The sequence below is a fragment of the Notechis scutatus genome, chromosome 2, assembly GCF_049901735.1.
Source record: "Notechis scutatus isolate UNSWTSFEM ecotype Mainland chromosome 2, rNotScu1.2, whole genome shotgun sequence".
In the NCBI taxonomy this organism is placed as follows: domain Eukaryota; kingdom Metazoa; phylum Chordata; class Lepidosauria; order Squamata; family Elapidae; genus Notechis; species Notechis scutatus.
Genome location: NC_142010.1, coordinates 161,243,007 through 161,265,929, shown reverse-complemented (window position 1 = coordinate 161,265,929; position 22,923 = coordinate 161,243,007). Strand labels below are relative to the sequence as shown.

At 39.9% G+C, this 22,923-nt stretch overlaps 1 protein-coding gene across 1 annotated transcript in view; it reads right to left on the bottom strand.

Moving 5' to 3' along the window:
• Positions 1-3,688: 3,688 nt before the first annotated feature.
• The window catches only part of TMEM52B (transmembrane protein 52B), a 64,012-nt gene continuing 44,777 nt past the window's right edge, over positions 3,689-22,923 (bottom strand). Inside the window, 3 exon segments of the mRNA XM_087957129.1 lie at positions 3,689-4,951; positions 4,954-5,154; positions 19,677-19,843. Coding sequence (XP_087813255.1) covers positions 4,887-4,951; positions 4,954-5,154; positions 19,677-19,843 — 433 coding nt within the window. The 3' untranslated portion in view covers positions 3,689-4,886.

Below are 22,923 nucleotides of genomic sequence, written 5' to 3'. Positions count from 1 at the left end.
GGAGGTCTTCTAGTCCAACCTCCTGTTAACTGTTAACCCCTCCAAAATAAACTTCAAAGCATTATATTTAACTCACAAAAACTCTGCAAATAGCTTCCAGTCTCTTAAAACTTGTCCAAACTATTGTCTCTAATCAACCCAGTTAGTTTTGCTGTCTTTACCAACTCATTCAATTTCAAAATCTGTACTTCCACTGATATTGATATTCCTTTTTATTTCCATTATTTGGCACATACAACATTGTGGCTATCACCATGTACAGAAATAAGATTCCATTGTTTTTCTGTTGATTTATCCTTCATGTTTCATTAGTATTTGCATTGTAGGTCTTTTCTGCATAATATTACTATATTTATTCAATATGATTTAGCATGTTTACAAGACCCTCACTTATGGTAAAATATAGTTGGAGTTTGATTACAGCATTTGTTGGAAGTTCCATTTTACATTCTTGCCAATTTATCTGGAGTCAAATACAATTGATACATCATTCTATAAAAGTTTTCTTTCAAGCTGTAATTCAAAGTAAACTTTAAGGTATCCGTAAGGTAGCTTAGATAATAATAATCAAAGGCTAGAGGTTTTTCTACCAAATTACTTTAATTCTTCTAATATTATTTTGTCACTACCTGCACTTTCCTAGTCTGCAAAATTAGCTATCAACGTGAACACCATGGAAAGCATACCTTCAACAAAATACAGAATCATGGGATTGGGGAATGAAGCCAATGCATTCATTGTTGTATCCACTGTATATATTGTTGCCTGTTTTGCCTTTGTTGGAAGAAAAATCTGGTCTGGTTCCAAGCTGCGAGAAAGGCGCTAAAATAAAATGGACGCTGATTGGAAAGAAGGACCCTGTTTATTAATGAGCAGAAACCAACAACAGCATGTAGTGTCAACCCTGAAGCTGCCTTACCAAAGCCATCTTGACTGCTTCATGTTGTCACACTGGAGCTGAGGGATAGGGAGGAGGGATTTTAGATAGCTGGGATTTTGTAGCCAAAACAAAATACTTTCTCTTGGAAACCAAGGACATTCTAACACCTGGTCAGAGGAAAGCGGAGTAATGTCACCAAGCAACTAGACAGCAATGTGATTGGACCATGTGACTGATTGTTTTGAGAAATTGACAAAATTTTAGTTTTAATTAGGTGAAAACTGCAGGAACCTCCAGAATCAGTTTTCACCAGATATGTGCCAATATTGTGCAATAGCTTTATCCAATAAAGTTATTCTTTGAGGTATCTACCTGCCTCAGAGTTTTGCTTTCGATGGGTTTATTACTTGGAACCCTGACATTAAACCGACTCTCCTAAATCCCAAACACCAACCAGAGCTGCTTTCCAGGGTCCTGAGCCAGAGCTGCTTACCTGGTCTTCATGGACAGCAGGAAGACTCAGGGAAGATGGAAGGGAAGATCAGAGAAGCCATGGGTGCCTGCAGGGCTTGGAGAGGAGCCCTGGAAAGCCCAGTGACCCCCTTGGAGATTCAATGAGTGGAAGAAGCAATGGGAGAAATTGCATGCCAGGTGGGCACCTGGTCCAAAGTCCGCTCCAAATGGCTGGCCACTCAGAAGCTCTACCAGGTGGAGGTCAGCAGCCAGGACCCATTCCAGACACCAGTGGGAGTGGGTCCAATTACCTCAACATGGGAGGCCAGGACAATGATCCTTGAGTGAAGATTGACAGTCCCTCTGGACCTCAGTTAAGCTGGTGATTGGAGGTACCATACCACAGCCCACCACCAAATCCTGGGGTCACTGCCAGAGAGGCTTGGGCAGCTGATCCTCTGAGGCAACGGGCAGACTTATCAACCGAACAAATGAGAGTCACCCTGAACCTGCCAACTTTGATGTTTCCCTCCTCAGGGGACCAATCTACTCACTGTGACTCTCCCACTATTCCCATTGGCACAGTCTAGCTCACAGCTGAGTTTCCCCATTTGGCATTGGTCTACCATGTTATGATCCAGGCAGCCAGCACTCTGCCATCACCTCCAGCTCAGCCTAACCTGCCAGGATAACCCCAGCAGCAGTCAGGCTGGCAGGTGCCACCCAGGTGAGCTTATTACCCAGGCCAAGCTAGGTTCAAGCTCAATGGGTGCTTGCCCCAGCCTCAGCTGCTGCCACTTTGTCCTTCACTAGCTCGGCCCACCACACTTCTGAGCTACTTTTGATGGGAACCCGGCTAAACTAGTCTTTTACCTGAATTGGGTATGGGCTCAAATTGACCGCTGTGGGGGAAAATTATCCTAGCAACCAGGAAATAATCACAGCCATCACCAAAAACCTGCAAGGAGAGGCTGCAGAATGGGTGACCCAACTGCACAATGAAAGCACTCCTGAGCTAGGGAATGTCAATGAATTCCTGCAGGAACTGAGGAAAAGATTTGAGGATATGGCTCTGGGCCAGGAAGCAGAGGCCAAAATTAAGGTGATCAGGCAGAGAGTCCGCCCAGTTAAGGAATATGTCAGGGAGTTCCAGAGGCTTGCTGGGAAGCTGTGTTAGTGGCCTGAGTGCCTCTTAGTGCACTTCTTCAAGGAGGGCTTGGACAAGGAACTGCACAATTGCATCTGCGGGGGTGTCCCAGACCACATCCATGACTGGTATCAGATGGTGGTGGCCATTAACATTGAGCTCCCGACACCCTAAAGAGACACCAGAGAGGAAGCCCAGGAGACAACTTGGCAATCAATTTCCCGCCAAGTGGAAGAGCAGCTCAGGGGGACCTTAACAACATTAATCAAATGCTTTTGCTGTGTCCAACAGGCCATTGAGTGTCAGAATACCTGGCACTGTCCCCGTCCCTTAAACACGGATCCCTGCACCAGTCAAGCCCAAAAAGCCATGGAAGACCACGGAAAAGAGAAAGTTTGTCCATCAAGCCATTGAGCACCCCCTTCCCCTGAAAGGGAGGGGGAACTCCGGCTCGGGAGACTCCACTGCTGGCTGTGGGCAACAACAACACTGAAGACAATCTGATGGTAAGTAAAGCCATCTGTCCATTCACTATTTAGTCAAGACTACTGGTGCCCAGGGCAAGGTAGAGGTTGTCATAGACATGGGATGCACCTAGTTGCCTGATCAGCCTCTCACTGTCAGAAGCTAGGCATTCCAAATGAGGCCCCTAAAACATATGCTTCGAACAAATTGATGGGTCACTAATCCAAGGAGCCCCTGTTACCCTTGTCACCGAGCCCATGTGATTGGAAATGGGTCACCACTGGGAGCTCATCTGGTTTGTGGTAGTGACAAAAATGACTGAAACAGTTATCCCAAGCCTGGCCTGGCTGGCCAAGTGGGGACCCATCATTTCATGGGAAGATGGCTACCGGAAAATAAAACTGGCACTAGGCCCCCTCCCCGCTGCCAGCCCTGTGGGGGAAGGATCACTCAGTCAGCCAGAGGGCGAAAAAGTCTAAGTTGCGGCCGGGAAGTCTCCAGATTCCCAGAGAGTACCAAGACTTGGCAGAGGCATTTAGTGAAGAGGAAAGTAACACTCTACACAGGGGTCCTCAAACTACAGCCTGCGAGCCGGATATGGCCCACCGAAGCCAATAATCCAGTCCACACAGGACCACAAAGCTGCCCTGCCCACATTGCCCCGTCCACCCACTTGCCCCCCACTTTTGGTCGAGTTTTAGACTTACCTTCGCAAGCTGGAACTGTGTAAGTATGAACTGAAGTATTTCAAAAGGAATCTTTTATTAAGCAGAAGTGAAAAGAAAGCATTCAAAGCAGAGTCTGAATATCCTTAGGCAAGACAAGTAGAATTAAAGCCCCTCCCTTTAGCCAGATGTGGATTTAGCCAATCCACAGGTGTGAAGATGTTATTATATTGTCTGCTCTGAGAAACAGATAAACATACATTCCCATGGCCATCTTCTGCTGGCTTTCAAAGTGAAACAACCCACATGGCTCATTACATTCCCCAAGAGGTAAGAAAATCTCAGGGCGCTTCGGCACCAGGATACAAATTATAAAGTAATAGTTGTCACAAGCAATAGTAATGAATCGAATTCAAAGCCCCCCTTCTCCCAATTGAATGGCAGTATCACTGTTAGAGATCTGACAAACTGGAAGATAAGGCAGAGCGGTATTGGAGGTGGGGGAAAGCCAAAAATGGGTCCATTTTTGGCCAGAAGGCTTCTGGAGGCCAGGAAGGCCAAAAATGGGATGCACAGATTGCCCAGGAATCTATAACTTGATGGCTGCTAATCTATAACTTGATGGCTGACATCCAGGCCGGAACGTGGTCACAGGGCAGCCCTGAGCATGCAAGGAACCACCCCACTGCCTTAGCCCCGTTCCCTGGGCCCTAGCCATCTCCTGTGGGAGCAGGGCTGAGGCGGCAGGGCTGGCCCCTTGCTGGATCCAGGGCTGCCCCGTGGATTATACTAAAAACATTGTATGGGAACTGTTGTGAAAACCCTAAAACTGTTTTAGAAAGTGAATGATGCACGCTGGAATACCTTTTAGGTGTGAAAGTAGTAGATCTAGAACTAGTTTTGCCTGACAGGGTGCTGCAGGAGGCCATCCATCCCATCTCCCACCACCACCACCAGCCGGCCCGTGGAGAACAACTACAATGCTGATCAAGCCTTCCAAGAAATCCAGTTTGACACCCCTGATCTAGAAGAATAGATGTACTTCAGAAATATATTTTAAACTTCTGCAAACATGTTCCTTGATGCATGTTGTTAACAAATATATATGTGCATCAGCACATTGTATGCAATATATTTCTTGCTCTACACATTTTTAGATTTATAGTATTAAAAATAGAGGATTTGGTAAATATGATATGAGGTTCTGGAAAAACAGGAGCATATGAAGTAGCTGTATATCTATGTGAAGGTATTAATTCTTTGGAAAACTTGCTGATCATCTGACTTGGGAGTCTTGGCTGTCTATGGAATGTGCTTCCTGGACTTCTTTCTCAGTATCTATGTCCGTTTCTCCTCTGGCATCAGCTCCAAATCTGGGGTTCTTTCTTCACTTTGAGCCACTGTGAAGCTATTCATATGTATGGCTTCCTCATAAATTGGGGGAAACTCTGTTTGGGCAGGGTGATGCACTGCTGGCACTCCACTGTGGGAATGTGCTACTGCTAGTATTCTCCGAGCAGCTGGGCCAAACATGGAATGGAGGGCTGAAAGGGTAAATACCAGGAGTATTTAGGTTAAAACAAACATTACAACTACAGTTATAACTAATTATAAATAACAGTACAACATTACAACTAAAAACATTACAACCAGTAACAATTAAATTATTCTCATGTGTTGATTAAGTGATTAAGTGATTGAACTATTAAACTAATTCTACAAAAGTGCTCATTGAATTGAGAAACAGATTTAATTCTTTGTTGAAGAGACCATCCTTTTGAAATTCTGCACAGTACTAATACATTACCATATAGCTTTTAAAAATAGATAACATGCTATGTAAAATATATTAAAATAATTAAAAAAATATACTATCATGCTTAATACCATACTATTTCAGACTTATTCATAGAATGAAAATGACTCTTAGTACAAAACCAAACCAAAACGTAACAGAAAGAAAATATTTTAAAAAATGAAAGAGCAAAAGAATGGATTGAAAGAGGTGAAAAACTGTATTGTATACAGATCAGTGGTGATATTCGGCAGGTTCTGACCAGTTCTGGAGAACCGGTAGCGAAAATTTTAAATAGTTCGGAGAACCAGCAAATACCACCTCTGACTGGAGATTTTACAGTATCCTTCCCCTGCCATGTCCACCAAGCCACACCCACAGAACCGGTAGTAAAAAAATTTGAATCCCACCACTGATACAGATTGATCACTCAAAACAATTAAGGGAAAAATGAAAGATATTCAGCATATCGGAAAGAGCAAACCAGATTTTTTAAAAATCTTGAGTCTCTTTTCCTGCAAAATTGGTTAAACGATATTCAAGCAAGATAGGAAGCAAACATAGGGTTAATGACAAAGGACTCAGATGCCTGTATACTAAGGCTCAAAGTATCAGGTACAAACAGGATGAACTTGAAGTTCTAGTACATGAGAGCAGATGTGGTATCATTGCCATTATCAAAACTTGGTGAGATGAAACCCATGACTGTAATGCAGGGGTCCCCAACGCCCAGGCCATGGCCCACTACCAGACTGTGGACTATTTGGAACTGGGCTGTGCAAGAGAGGACTGGCGCAACACAGCACCACTCGTGCAAACTGTGGGCCATCGCGCATATGCATGAACAACTCCATTTGAATGAATGCCAGACTGGCACACACATGTATGCACGCACAACTCCACTCGTGGCCTGGTTCTCCTCTGCACTCCCCACTCCAGCCAGGTTACCAAGCCACAAAGGTTGGGAACCAGTGTTGCAATGTACAGCTAGAAGGATTTATATTGTTCAAAATAAACAGACCCAATAAAAGGGGAGGTAGAGTTGGGTTATATATAAAAAATGGCTACACCTCTATAGAAAAGGGGAAAAAAACCAATGGAAAAATTATCTAATGCATTTGGATTAAAAGGAAGAAGGAAAGACATTGCCAATACTTCAGAAGATAGTCTCAAGATACTGAAGGATACTTGACAGACCTAGCTAACAAAATGAAATTCAATGTAGAGAAAAGTAAGTTTTTACATTTAGGCAAGAAAAACCAATGCACAGGTATAGGATACATGGTATGTGGCTCAACATTAGTAACTGCAAAAGGGATCTTGGACTCCTAGTGGACAATCACTTAAATATGAGCCAGTAATATGCTGCACCTACCAAAAAAGCCAACAAGTCTTACCATTTTATAATGCTTTGGTAAGACTATTCTTGGGATATTGCATCCACTTTTGGTCACTACGATATAAAAAAGATGTTGAGACTAGAAAGAATACAGAGAAGAGCAACAAAGATGATTAGGAACTAGAGGATAAAATTGTTGCAGGAATTGGATATGTCTAGTTTAATGAACAGAACTATGGGCGATATAATAGCAGTACTCTAAGGGGCTGCCCAAAAGAAGAGTGGGTCAACCTAGTCTCCAAAGCACTGGGAAGGGCAGGAAGCAATGGATGGAAATTATTCTCCTAGAATTAAGGAGACATTTCCTGGCAGAAGAATTAATCAATAGAATAACTTGGCTCCAGAAATTGTGGGTGCTCCAATACTGAAAGTTTTTAAGACAAGATTGAACAACCATTTGTCTGAAATGATATAGTGTTTCCTGCTTGAGCAAGGGGTTCGTTCGATAAGAAGATCTCCAAGGTCCCTTCCAACTCTGTTATTCTGGTGTATACTGTATACTCAAATAAATATAGGTAGTTCTTGACTTACAACAGTTCACTTACTGACCATTTGAAGTTATAACAGCATTGAAAAAGGTGACTTATCACCATTTTTCACACTTAAGACTGTTGCAGCATTTCCATGGTCTCATGATTTACATTTGGATGCTTGACAACTGACTCACATTTATGATGGTTGCAGTGTCCCGGGATCATGTGATCACCTTTTAAAACCTTCTGACAAGCAAATTCAATGGGAAAACTAGATTCATTTAACAACCATGTTACTAATTTAACAATTGCAGCAATTCACTTAATAAACGTGACAAGAAAAGTCATAAAATTGGGCAAAACTCATTTAACAAAATTCTTATTTAGTATCAGAAATGTTTGGGACTTCCGGTTTGCAGGTTTCGGCAGCGGCAGGGATTCGCGATACTGCGCGATCCCTGCTGCGTTCGCCGTCAAGGTTCCCCCGATCCGTTTGGATCTGGGGGATATAGCTGCCCCGTAGAGGCAGCTGAAGACAGGGGGGATCCAGACAGGGGTTTGGGGGGGTCGCAGACCCCCTCCCCAGCCGGCAAAACCCCCTTTTCCCAAGACGGACGAGCGGCGGTCAGTAATGGCCGCCACGAAGAAATCTACAGCCGGACAAGCAGGTGCAGGAGGGAGAAAACTGGAAGAGTAATGAAAGTTGCTTTCAACTGGGACAAGGCAAGAGAAAGTGCCCTGAATCTTGAAGGCTGCTAAGGATACATTGTTCCTAGTAAGAGTTACAAGCTGCGAACATTCTAAAAGGGAAAGTTTTTTTCCCCTTTCGTTTCACTCTCCTTCCTAACGTGACAGCAGATGGAAAAAATCTTTTTGGCTGTGAGTGGGAAGGGAGAGGAGAAAAAAAAAATTGGAGCAATTGAAAATAAGGAGAAGATTGCCTAGATTTGTAAAGAGTTACTAAACACCAATAAGACTTCTAAAAGAGATATTTTAAAGGGAATTTTGTGACTAAACTTTAACCCCAGAAAGAGAAAGTGAAGAAGGAGAAAGTATTTAAAAGAAATAGCCTGTTTGGATTGTTTGGTGATTTTGGAACTTCTGAGAACTATTTCTGATTAAAAGCACTCGGGTGGTTGTTTGGGAAAACTTTTTCTCTGCACAATGGCATCACTTGTGGATGGACTGAAACTTGTATACCAAAAATATGAAAAAGAAAAGCAAGAAGGGGAAGAAGTCCTTGGCATTCTTTTTCAATTTTTAGAAATGGTGGTTTGTACTTATGTAAAGCTGAATGAGCAACAGGATGATGGGGACAAAGAAGAAGCCATCTTTGATGAACAAATAACTTTGGTCGGAGAAGGGAAAAAGAAAGAGAAAAAGGAAAAGAAGACTTAAGATCTGGAAAAGCAACCCAAGAAGAAAAGAATAAGGTGAAAAGGGGACATTATGTTAGGAAACAACAGAAAGGGGGAAAGCAGAATAAAAGGGAGGTGGAGAGACAAGGGGGTAAAGAGGACAAGGAGAAGAAGAAGCAAGGGAGAAAGGAAGGGATGAGAAGCCTTAATAGTGGGGAGCAAGTTGTAAAGAAGCAAAAGTTTTTTAGAGATAATGGATAAATTTTATTGAAAAAGGGATTCTAGAAAGGTACATAAGATTGCATTTCTATATTTGTATTTAGAAATAACCATAGAAAATTAGAAATAATATGTAATTTAAAATGCGATAAAATATTTAGTATAATCTAGTGAAATTTTTGTTAAGAGAAGGGGAGTACTGTAATGGAACAATGATTTAAGATATGTGATGTGGGGGGAAATAATTTTGGAAAGCATAAGTGTTCCCACAAAGGCATGATATTTAACTGAAATGGGTAAAATGTTTAAGATATAAATGATTGTTAATATTAATGATTAGACTATGTTATTCTAGTGAAACTTTTTGTGAAATGAGAGATTTGAAGTAGGAGAAAGGGGAACATTGTAATGAAATAATGATTTATAATATGTGACATGGGGGGGGAATAACTATGGAAAATAGGTGCTCCCATAAAAGTATGTGATTTAACTGAAAAATAATGTGTTAAATGTTTAAGACATAAATGAATATCAATATTAATGAATAGATTTGTATTGGTTTTGATAATACTGTATAATTTTAGAATGTACCAGACAGAATCCCAATGTAAGTTATGTGTTTTATATTAAGTATTATAAATATAGGGGAAAGAGATAAAGGCATCATACTCCATTTAGTGTACAGGAGAAGTTTTTTTCAAAGAAGAAAGATAAATGGATAGCTGGAAATAGAACAGACAAAGAATAATAAATATTATGATTCGAATTGAGAGGAGATAAATAAAATAAAATTGAGAAAATTTAAAAGAGAGGAGAAGTTATATAGAAAATTGAAAATGCTAACAAGATATGGAATGGTATATAAAATGAATATGAATTTGAATTTGTGTCTGTATCAAGAGTTTTAACCCGGGACTAAGCAACTTTCAGAAAAGAGATTTTTTATGCTTTTATGTTTTGTGTTTCTGTGTATTTATGTTTTGTATGTCTTTAAAAATTAATAAAATTTGTTCAAAAAAAAAAAAGAAATGTTTGGCTCAATTGTGGTCAAAAGTTGAGGACTACTTGTAGGGGAAATAGATGAACATTTTACTAATCAGTTAGCTAAGGTGTGCAGAATACACACCACAGTAGTAATAGTTTCTCTACCATCAACTGGTAGAGAAACTCTGCACTTAGTGAAAGATCAAGGAGGTTCCAAATGAACCTAGCAGACAACTTTGTCACTCAAAAAGTAGAGTAGGGAACTAGAGGGTCAGCTGTACTGGACTTATTTCTCAATAATAGAGACAAAATGATAGAACCAGTTGAAATTAAGGAACTTTGAGGGAGAGTAACATGCAACATTGGAATTCAACATAATGTAGGCACAGGCAATAGAACAAAGTCAAACAAGTGCCTCAGACTTTAAGAGAGACAATTTCAACAAACATGAGAAGGAGTCCATGCATGAAAACTTTAAACAGGAAAATAACTCAAGAAGCATAGGAAACACTGAAAAATGAGATTATAAAAACCGGATCAAGCACGATACCATTGAGAAAGAAAATTAGAGGCCCCAGATGAAAAAAACATGGTTGCACAAAGAACTCTTTGATAAATTGAAAGACAAGAAAGACAAGTATAAAAATGAAAAGGACACATAACTAAAGTAAAATAAAGTAAAATAGCATGGATCTGCAAAGATGAAGTCAGGAAAGCAAATGCTAAGAACAAATTAAGACTTACAACAAATGTTAATTTTTTAAAAAAGTTTCAACATGTAAAAAACCTCAAGGAAACTATCAGTGCAGTAATGTGGGGAAGATGGCAAGGAGTTAATGGGCAGCAGGAAGAATGTGGAACTGCTTAATTCATTTTTTGCACCTGTCTTTACACAAAAGATAAAATACTCCAACCTAATAAAAGCAGTACCATAAAAGATAGATTAGGAATACAAGACAAAAAAGCACAAAAATTATAAGACAACATATATAAATTATATAGTTTATATTGTATGTATTATATATTGTATATACTATATATTGTATAGTATAAATTGTACCAGTATATCATGCATATAAATTGTATTGTATATCATCTGCCAAGATGGCGCTACCAATGGAGAAATGCTCTCTGATAGTTTTTCTGTTATTATCATTCTCTGTGATTCTCTAAGGATTTCATACTCAAGAGACCAACTATTAAGCATCAAGCTGATGGGAAACTTTCTGTGACTTCTCCCCCCTCCCCCTGGGGGGGGGGTCTTTACAAATGCAGAAGCAACTTCCTCTGAACAATGGATAAGCAAAAACAAATAGAGGCAAAGAAGACGCTGGAGGTGAAGAAGGGGTAAGTGAGCAGGAATTTTGAATAGACTAAGGAAAAGTGGGATAAAAGCCCCTCTCCTTTCTTTCTGACTAATTTACGTTCACTCACTAATAAGATGGATGAAATACTTCTTTTAAATAGATGCAATTCTGATTTTTTTTTCAACTCAGCAGCTCTCTGCTTCCCTGAAACTTGGCTAAATGAGTCAATTGATGATAGTAGCCTGCATATCTCAGGATTTCAGATATATAGAGCATACAAAATTGCAGAAACATCTGGTAAAAAGAAGGGAGGAGACTTATGTTTATATATTAACAGCTGCTGGTCCAGAGATATAACCATACTAAAGAAATTATGTGGTGTGGACTTAGAGACACCACTAATTATCAATTGTAAACCATTCTATTCTCCACAAGAGTTCTCCTCATTTCTCCTAATTGCTGTGAATGTTTTTCTAGAAGCTTGTGTAAACAATGCATTACGAACTCTTTCTGACCAGATTGGGTGGGCTGAAGTTAAATACCCAGATTCATTTCAAATTATTTTAGGAGATTTTAATAAAGCAAACTTAAGGAAAGAGCTACCAAAATATTTTCAGCATGTCAATTGTCTCACTAGAGGCAAGAATACTTAGACACAATATTAAAAGATGCTTTTCGGTCTTTACCATGAGCAACTGTGGGACATTCTGATCATTGTATGATTTACCTTGTACCTGCTTACAGACAAAGACTTAAAACCATAAAACTAACAATTAAATCAGTGAAGACTTTGACTGAGGAGGCAAAGCTAAAGCTACAGGCTTGCCTTGACTGCATTGATTGGAATGTGTTTGAAGATACCTCTGCAGACTTGGATGAACTCACAGATACTGTAACATTATATGTCAGTTTTTGTGAAGACCTATGTGTGCTGACCAGAAACCTGAGAACATACAGTAACAATAAACCTTGGTTCACAGCTAAACTTAAGCAGCTACGTCGTACCAAAGAGGAAGCCTACAGGAAAGATGATAGAATACTGTACAATCAGGCCAGAAATGTATTAACAAGGGAGATCAGAACAGCGAAAAGACACTACTCTGAAAAGCTACAGAATCAGTTCTCAACAAATGAACCAGCAAACATGTGGAAAACTCTTAAAAATATCACCAGTTACAGCAAGACCTCCTTCCCATGCTGAAGGAAATTAACAACTGGCAGATGACCTGAATATGTTTTACTGTAGTTTGAGAGAAAACTACTGCCACCCATCTTCACAATCCCCATCTCAGACACACCAACAACAGCTAAACCTCCTACAACCTACCCCACCCTATTGGGTCCATCACTTCTGATAATTACAGAGAATGAGGTGCAAGGTCTATTTCACAGACAAAAGCCAGGAAAAGCACCAGACCTAGACAAGATAACTCCTTCTTGCTTAAAAGCTTATGCTGACAACTGGCCCCCATCTTCACCTGCATCTTTAATAAATCACTAGAGATATGCTATGTTCCTTCTTGCTTCAAATGTTCTACTATCATCCCAGTGCCGAAGAAACCTTCTATCAAGGAATTGAATGACTTCAGACTGGTTGCTCTAACATCTGTAGTTATAAAGACCTTTGAAAGGCTAGTGCTGGTCCAACTGAAAACCATGACAGATCCACTGTTAAACTTCCTGCAATTTGCCTACTAAGCAAATAGATCAACAGATGCTGCTGTTAATATGACTCTGCACTACATTCTACAACATCTTGAATCTCCAAAGACTCAAGGATCCCCTTTGTAAACTTTAGTTCAGCATTCAATATCACCATTCCAGATATTATTCTAACTAAATTAAATCAGCTAGCTGTACCTGACCACACTTGTAAATGGATCATAAGCTTCCTAACAGACAGGAAGCAGCAGGTCAAGCTAGGCAAAACCACACCAGATACCTGTACAATGAGCACAGGAGCCTCCCAGGGCTGGATGCTCTCTCCACTTCTCACTATATACCAATGACTGCATCTCAAAAGATCCCTCTGTTAAAGTACTGAAGTTTGCAGATGATACAATAGTGATTGGTCTCATTTGAGACAATGATGAATCTGCATACAGACTGAACAACTAGCCTTGTGGTGCAACCAGAACAATCTTGAATTAAATACACTCAAAACTGTAAAAATGGTGGTAGATTTTATGAGAAATCCTCCTATACTACCACCTCTTACAATAATAGACAACACAGTATCAACAGCAGAGACCTTCAAGTTTCTAGGTTCTATCATACCTCAAGACTTAAAATGGACATCTAACATCAAAAATGTCATCAAAAAAGCACAACAATGCTTTTTCTGCGCCAACTCAGAAAGCTCAAACTGCCCAAAGAGCTGCTGATTCAATTCTACAGAGGAATTCTTGAGTCTGTCATCTGCACCTCTGTAACGGTCTGGTTTGGCTCTGCAACCAAACAAGACAGACACAGACTTCAACAGATAATTAGAACTGTAGAAAAAACAATTGCTACCAACCTGCCTTCCCTTGAGGACCTGTATACAGGGCAAGTCAAAAAGAGGGCTGTAAAAATATCTACATCCTGGACATAAATTGTTTCAACTTCCACCCTCAAAATGATGCTATAGGGCACTGTGCACACCAGGATAGTTTTTCCCTGAATGCTATCACACTGCTAAACAACTAATTCCCACAACACTGTCAAACTACTTAGTAAAACTGTATTACTATTATTCTTCTCATCCTTGTTTCCTATCTCTTCCTACTTATTACTATAACCGTGTTGCTTGTATCTTTACAATTTTTATTATTTTATTTGTTTCCGAGTATGATTTGATGCTTATTAGGTTTATGACTATCACTGTGTTGTATCTTATTCTTGATGAATGTGTGTGTATATGTATATGTATATGTGTATGTGTATGTGTATGTGTATGTGTGTATGTGTGTATGTGTGTATGTATGTATGTGTGTGTGTATATATATATGTTATGTCCCACCTTCTAAAATAAACAGTTAAGGCTGAAAGCAGCAGTCCTTGTAAAGAAAGGCAGCAAACAGGAAAATGTTATGTCCCACCTTTTAAAGTAAACAGATAAGGCTGAAAGCAACAGTCCTTGTAAAGAAAGGCAGCAAACAGGAATTTTCACAGATAGCTCCAATAAGTAAAAGTTCCAACGAACTAAATCCAAGACTCAACAAGATTCTTCAGATCAAAATCCTTCACAAAATAATTCCAATAAGTAGAAGTTCCAACGAATTAAATCCAAATCCCAACAAGATATTTCAGATCAAAATCCTCCAAACTGTGCTCTTCAGTTCTCCTTGCAAATAGACACTTTGTTCCGGACAAAGTGCAAAGTCATATCTCTCCCTTTATAGAGTAACTAATTAGTCTAATTGCTGGTCTGCTCTCCTACTGTATCCTCGTTGGTTCCTCCTTGTCAGGAGACGTCTTGTCCTGACATCTACCCAGCAATCATCCAAATTATCATCTTCTTCACCTGAAGATAACATTTGTTCCTCATTATCACCCGTTCCCGGCTGACCACCTAATTGAAGGGTGGAGGAGTTTGAAGGTTCAAGCCGATCTTGCAAATCAAATGCATTCATCTCCTCCTCATCGTTAGAACTTGCTGATTCATATAAGTCCTCCTCGCTGGAGCTGTCATTCAAAAAACCTGTAGCAGATGCCGGAATCACAACATATATATATATATATTCTGAGGTTTTCGCGGGTATTTGTATGTGGATCTTTGGTTATTTGGGTTTTCTCCCACATAAAATTGGAAGTAACTTGGCGACGTTTCGACGAAGTATCATTTGTCATCTTCAGGCTTGTGTCTTCGGCTTTGTGCTTCTCAGAGTAATGTGAGCTTGCAGCTGCTTCTTCCTTTTAACTGCTAGTGGGGGTGTGACTTGATTGGGTGGGGGCTTGGCTGTGTTCTGATTGGGTGGGGGTGTGTTGTCATTGGTTGGGGTTTGGCTGTGTTCTGATTGGTTGGACAGCCAACCCCCAACCAATGACAACACACCCCCACCCAATCAGAACACAGCCAAACCCCCAACCAATGACAACACCCCCTACCCAATCAGGACACAGCCAAACACAATACAGAAGCCTGATGATGGCAGATGAGATTCTGCCGAAACGTTCCTACAACTTTAAAAGCACAACTATAATGATGTGGGAAAATACCCGAACAAAGCTGAATACCATACATGTAAGTGTTCTGTCTCACCTGTATCCACAGGTGAGAATCCAAAGTTCAAATATTCAAGCAAACAAAACCAGACCCAAAAGAGTTAACTGCTTCTATTTTCACAGTCCTTGGCAGTCTTCCTGGAATCCGTCTGGTAAGTCTGAACTGTCCATAAATCACAACGCCGCAGCCATACGCAATTCTTTCACACCAAAATACACTTTGCTTCAAGCGGGGGAGAGGCGTTAACACGCTCCTTATATATCCCCTGAAGGGGCGTGTCAGTGTCTTTAATTAATCCTTGGCTTGACATCTCTTTTCTAATTGTGATTGACGTCTCAATCTTCTCCTAGTCCTAGCATTAAGCCAGCATCCGGCAGTTTCATTATCGCTTGAAGCCTCTGGCACACTTTCCTGATTAACAGTTAACACCTGAGGTGCAATCAGGGAGGGAGTTCCAGAAGAGGAAGACGCCTCTGAAACTTCTAGTAAATCAGGCTCATCTCTCAGAGTCAACTCCTCCTCCTCCCCCAGACTCCTCTCAACGTCGCTCAATAATGCAGGCTCGAATCTCAATGCCAGATCTTCTTCATCACTCGAGCCTACATCTGCTGACTGACCAGGTTCAAACCTCGGAGGCACAACATGTAAGTACCTGCGAAAACTTAAGAAAACAAATATATGTATATGTATATGTATATGTATATGTATGGTATTCAGCTTTGTTTGGGTATTTTCCCACGTCATTATAGTTGTGCTTTTAAAGTTGTAGCAACATTTCGGCAGAATCTCATCTGCCATCATCAGGATTGTGTTCGTCTGTGAGTCAGACTTTCACAGCCGTTTCAGTTTTAAATTTGGGGCTAGCCTACTGCTGTGCCAGAATGTTTTTTTCTTAATCCTGATTGGTTGGGAGTCTTGGTCTGTGTTTATTGGTCTTGGAGTTTGCTGTGTTCTGCTTGATTAGCGTTTCTAATATCTTCTGTCTGTTTTGTGGCTTTTTTTGTCTTGATTGGCTGGCAACATTGTGTTCCTGTATTGGAGGCTTTTAGTGCGGCTTGGCTCCGAGTAAATGGACGGCTATCATTTATTAGGAAGCTAGGTTTCATCTGGGTGCCTGGTTGGGGTGTGTTTGAGCTAGAGGCATCAGGGGGGATCTGTTTGTGCCAGGTGTTTGCCTGGCTTGTGTTGTGGATATTTTTTTGTTTGTGAGTGCAGGCTTTCAAATAATTGACAGTCTGATGGAATCATCTCTTCTATTCATGCTTTCAGGTCTTTTTTCAATCTTGATGGCTTCTCTGATAATTCTTTGGCTGGGGTTTTCTATAGTGGCTAGGGTTTTGGTGCCATATATATATGCAGGTCTTGGTGTGTTCGGGTCTTTTCCCATGTAAGATTGAGAGTATCTTGGCAACGTTTTGATGAGGTCCCACTCGCCATCTTCAGACTGGTGCTTTTGGCTTTATGCTTGTGTGAGCAAAGCGTGATCGGAGCTGCCGTCTCTCTATAAATACTGGTGGGGAGGTTGGCTGTGTTGTTATTTCTTGATTGGTTGATGGAGTTGATATTTGCAGATTGGTTAGCTTTTTCGTAAGAACATGTGTGGCTGAGGTATTGGCTGTGTGTCTATCAGCCTCCTGTGTTGTAACAACCTGGGTAATGGGCTGTGTGATGACCTTCTGAGTTCTATTGTTGTGACATCCTGGGTCTTGATGTTACAACACAGCCAACGACCCAGGAGATTACAGCAATAGAACTCAGTATCAATATCATAATATTAAGTAATGATAAGACAATGTAATGATATAATTGATTACAATGAAATGAATGATATTATGAATTAGGTTCTGTAAAGTTGAGATTTGCTCGAAAAGGATGATATGAACTTATAAACAAAGTCTAATAAGAAGTTATAATATGTATAGTTGATTTATATAATATGAACTTTAATTAAGCATTTTGAAGGGAAAGACTGTTGATATTGTGCATAAAAGATATGTACCAACCGACACATTATACAATGGAAAGATGGTTTTATTGATGTTTTATGTTTGTATTTGTCAATGTTTGTTGTCAAAATAAAATAAAAAACTTTTTAGCAATAAAAAAAAGTACATGAAGTGTTAGTATCGCTTTATATTGCTTTTGTAAGACTACACTTGGAATACAGCATCCAGTTCTGGATTAAAATGTTGAGATTCTAGAACATGGATGTCAAACTCACGTCATGTTGTCATCACATGACATTTTGTGACATTTTTCTCATTCGCGGAGCTGGGATGGGTGTGGCCTGCATGTGACACATTCAGCCCACAGGCCTCCAGTTTGATACCCCTGTTCTAGAAAGTGCAGAGAAGAAGAACAAATATGATTGGGGAATTGGAGGCTAAAACATATGATGAACACTTGCGGGAATTGGGAATGTTTAGTCTAACAAAGGGAAGGGCTAGGCATGACAAGATAGTAGTATTTGAACAAAGAAGAAGGGGTCAACCTATTCTCCAAAGCACCTGAGGATAGAACAAGAATGGATGGAAACTTGTGAAAGAGAGATCCAATTTAGAACTAAAGAGAAATTTCCTGGCAGTAAGAACAATTAATCAGCGGAACACCATGCCTCCAGATGCAGTGGATGCTCCATCACTAGAGGTTTTAAGAAGAGATTGGACAATAATAGAATAGAATAGAATAGAATAGAATAGAATAGAATAGAATAGAATAGAATAGAATAGAATAGAATAGAATAGAATAGAATTCTTTATTGGGATTGGACACACAAGGAATTTGTCTTGGTGAATATGCTCTCAGTGTACATAAAAGAAAAGATATTCATCAAGAGTCAAGAATCATAAGGTACAACACTTAATAATAGTCATAGGGTACAATAAGCAATCAAATCATACTAGGAAACAGTCAATATAAATCGTAAGATTACAAGCGACAAAGTTACAGTCATACAGTCACAAGTGGGAGGGGACGGGTGATAAGGAGTGATGAGAAGGTTAATAGTAATAGTAATGCAGACTTTGTAAATAGTTGGACAGTGCTGAGGGAATTATTTGTTTAGCAGAGTGATGGTGTTTGGGGGAAAATTATCCTTGTGTCTAGTTGTTCTGGTGTGCAGTGCTCTATAGCATCATTTTGAGGGTAGGAGTTGAAACAGTTTATGTCCAGGACGTAAGGGGTCTGTAAATCATTTATCTGGAATGGTATAGGGTCTCTGCTTGAGCAGGCAGTTGGACTAGAAGACCTCCAAGGTCTCTTCCTACTCTGGTTCTGTTAAGGCACCACTACCTCAGCTTCTTGGCAGGTTTTCAAAAGATAAAATGAGGTTTGAGATTCTATTAAGCTAGTTGAAACTCTTCATATGCTTTGAATCTTACCAAAGTTATTCAAAAGTGCTTATTAAGTTTAATACTTCTGACTGGGATTGGAGATTCAATTCAACAGCATGATTTAAAAGGCTCATCCTTTTCAGTGCTTTGTACTGTATGTAATGTTTATTTATGTCTGAAGAACAGAGGCTGTTCAATAGAACTTAACTGGTAGAGTAATGATTCAGATGAATCTGAGAGTGTCAGCTTTGGATCCACAATGTATTTGTATGAGCACATGTCTTTACAGTTACTAATGACACCAGGAGTGCCTCTTCTGATCTATTTATTATTATAAAAATGTTAGGTTCTAATATCATTTTATTAGGTCCCCAAAGCTTTCTGAGAAGTAATTCTATTTTTTTAAAATGGCAGGTAATGTATGGCCAATCTTTTTTTGTGTGTGTCCAGGGGAAACAAGTAATTGGGCTAGCCAACATTTTATCATGATATCAGAAATATATACTAGAGAGATGAAATGGAGTAATTAATTGCATATGGTATCTTATGATTTAACTATTGTATTAATATGATTGGGATGTTTAGAATTAATTGTGCATGGTAAAGGCACATTTTGTCTTTTAGAAACATTTGGGATCATTTCCATCTTGCAGTCGGTTACTTAGCAGTTGGTTACTTAATCCTTGAACTTACCTATTTATTTTCTCTGAAATATATTTTTACCATAGTTCTTGAGAAAAGTTTTTGTTTTTAGTCATATTCATTAAAAAGTGTTTTATAACTTGTCATGCCAATTGCAGTCATTATCTAAATTGCTAGCCCCAGGAAGCATTTAATTGAAAATACTCATGACATCTTCCAGGATTTCAAAAGTGCCCACTTGTCTCAAAAAGTTGGGATGTCCTGTACACTATTTTGGCAAGACTTTTCTGACTGGCATTTTTCATAATTATTTTCAACCTTCAGGATGACGAAATTGTTATTCCACTCACAGGTGATGGTGCTTTGAAGGGTGTTGTCATGATCAAAAGCAATAACTGTAACCTTATATGGTTGAGGATGAGCATCTTCTCCCTGATGACAATTAAAACAGCAGCATCTCACACACACAGAAACAAGGCCACAGAGAAGGAGGAGCCCACCAATGGCAACCACAAGCCTGGAAGTAAAGAACAAAGAAGAATCAGAACTCTTGCCATTTGTTCGTATAATGGAAAAACCTAACAAACTATAGTGTTATTATAAAACTGGAGATGCACAAAGTTCCCTAATAAACATTTTTTTTAGAATTTCTACAGAAGGCCTACACTAACTCCAGTACTGAATCAAATGGCTATCACTATCAACACTTCAGTTACATTAATTACTATCCATTTTTTCCCTCTCTCTCTCACTAATTCATTAGAGTACACACTGATAAAGAATATTCATGGCATACAAATAACTATATTAAAGTTTATCATAAGAGCAAATTGACCCACTAAACAGACACTTATTTTTCCTTCACCACCTCCCTCCTTCTTAGTGATCTTTGGCAAAAGAAAGACAATCTTATACAGAAGGTAAGAATCAAGGGGTCAAGAAAAATATACCTGTTTATAGAAGTCTGTTCTTTCCTCCGCTTGTGCTTTCCAGGTGCTCAGCTTCACATTTCCCAGGTTGCATCTCTGAGATACCAATCAGATCAACCTGCCTGATCTGCAGTTCTTTGCCCTAACTTGTTTCACTAACATTCCTAAGGCTCTGTCCTCCAATCCACCAAGCATTACTTCTTCTCTAGTTCTGATTTTCAAGAAACCTGAAAACAATGTACTATACAAGTATCCTTTACAACAATTCATTTAACAACTGTTTAAAGTATGATGGCACTGAAAAAATTACGTATGACCAGCTGTCACACTTAGAACTGTTGCAGCATTCCTGTGATCATACAATCAACATTTGGGTCTTGACAACCAGCATGAATCATGTGATCACCATTTGTAATCTTTCTGGGGTCTCTGACAATGTCAATGGAAGAAGCCAAATTCTCTTAATAACTGTATGATTTGCTTACTGACCATAGCAAAAAAGATATAAAGTTTGGCACAACTTAGTGACCATTCTGCTTAGTGGCAAATGTTCCAGTACCAATTGTCATAAGTTGAGGACTATTTGCACATTTTTTTTTTTTACAAATTGAGTAAACTCTGAAAGGAGAAAGGAAGGAAGGAAAGGAGGAAAACTGCCTTTAGGGGATGTCAGTGTTCTTCTTTTGCAAGGGCTTTGTGTGGTCAGTAGCTGTTGTGATGTGAGATCATGACAGGTGAGGGTCAGGGTCTTGTGATGGGTCAGATGTGAGTCACCAGTGAGAGTCTTGTAATGGGTCTTGTAATGGGGAGGTTACATCAAGTGAGGGTCATTGGGAGGTGAAGTGCTGGGCTTGCATGGATTGGTTGAGGATCGGTGCTGTCTCTGGTTGGTTGTGTGATTGATTTGGATTCCGAGGCGGCTTGTAGACGGATTGTAGGTGTAAGGACCAGCCTCTCCCCCTCTTCAAAATTTAAGTATGAACTCTTGAAAGCTTGTATTTCAAAAGAAATCTTTTATTGAAGAGGGGTAAAGGAGGTCAAAATTCAAAGCAGGGTCTGGGTTCCCTCATGGCCTGCAACTAAGATAAAGGGAATTAAAACCCTTCCCTTCACTCTGATGTGAATTCCATCAGTCTGCAGGTATAAACATTTTATTATCTCTGAGAAAGCAGATAAGGAAAGGTTCCCAGGAGTCATCTTCTGGTGCTGCAATCTACATGGCCTCTTCTCCCCTTACATCTCTCGAAGAGGTAAGACTTTTCTAGTCATCTGGGGCACCCGGCAATGGTTATAAATCGTGTAAAAGGTTATACAAAGCCAATGTAAGAAATAGGATATTTAGGATACATGGAGAGGAAAAGAATTAAATGTATCAAATTTACACTTCCCCCTCTTTTCTTTCATCGAAAAATGGCAGATACACGGATCTGACATATTGCCCTCCCTAAAAAAATGGGAGTTCCACCTGAAAGACATAAAGCATGTATTAGGATGGTTTGTGACGGTGTTTTAGGTGGAATTTATTTAACAAAGTGGGGGCTTTTACATGTTTTTTGGCTACCCATTCATTTTGGAAGGAGGGTAGGAGTTTCCATGCTACTAAGTATTGTATGGAGCCATGGTGAGCGCATGAGTCAAAAATTACCCCTTCCACCATAATGGAGGTTGGAGGTGTGGGAAGAGGGGTCTGATCTTTGAAGTGATTTCTGGTTTGAGTAGGCTGAAGTGAAATATTGGATGAACCTGTCTAAGTGTCTTAGGGAGTAAGAGTTCTACAGCAGTGGGGTTGATGATTCTGGTGATGGGAAATGGGCCAATTAATTTTGGCCCCAGTTTCTTAGAAGGTTGTGATGTTTGTAGGAACTTTGTAGATAAGTATATGCGGTCTCAAACCTTGAATGGTTTGGGTTCAGTGCATTTTTTTGTCAGCTTGAGCTTTAAAAGCAGCTCTGGGCTCTTGTAGGGCTAGTCTGACCACTGGCCAAGTGGTTTGTAAATTGCTTATCCACTCCTTAAGGGAAGGGATGTCAGGTTCCTTGGTGGGTAGCTCTGGCATGGGGTTGAATTCTTGCCTTGTGGCTACTTGGAATAGTGTGAAACCAGTGCTACTGTGTACTGAGTTATTGTAAGCTACCTCAGCAAAAGGCAAAAGATCAGTCCAATTGTCCTGTTGGTAGTTTATAAAACATCTTAAATATTGTTCTAGTATGCCATTGGATCTCTCAGTCAAGCCATTCATCTGGGGGTGATGGGAGGAGGTTAACCCCTGGATGGAGCCTAATAAGTTTAAAAACACCTGCCAAAATTTTGAAGTGAATTGTACACCCGTCTGAGATAATCCATTGGGGAGCTCCATGGAGGCGATAAATATGTACTAAAAATATTTTTGCTAATGACTTGGCTGTTGGAATCTTCTGGCAGGACTTGTTTTGAAAATAGGTCAATTACAACCAAATTACAATGTTTCCTCTGCTTTCATGGAACTCCACTATAAAATCCATAGAAATCTTTCTCCAGGGTGCTGAAGATTCTGCTTGTAGCAGTCCTGGGGATTTTCCTTGTTGTCTTTTTGCAGCTGGCACAGATAGGGCAGCTAGCAATATAGCTCTCAATGTTTGTTTTTTTTTAAGGGATGGCCACCAGAATTGTCTTTTGATGAGGTGCAGGG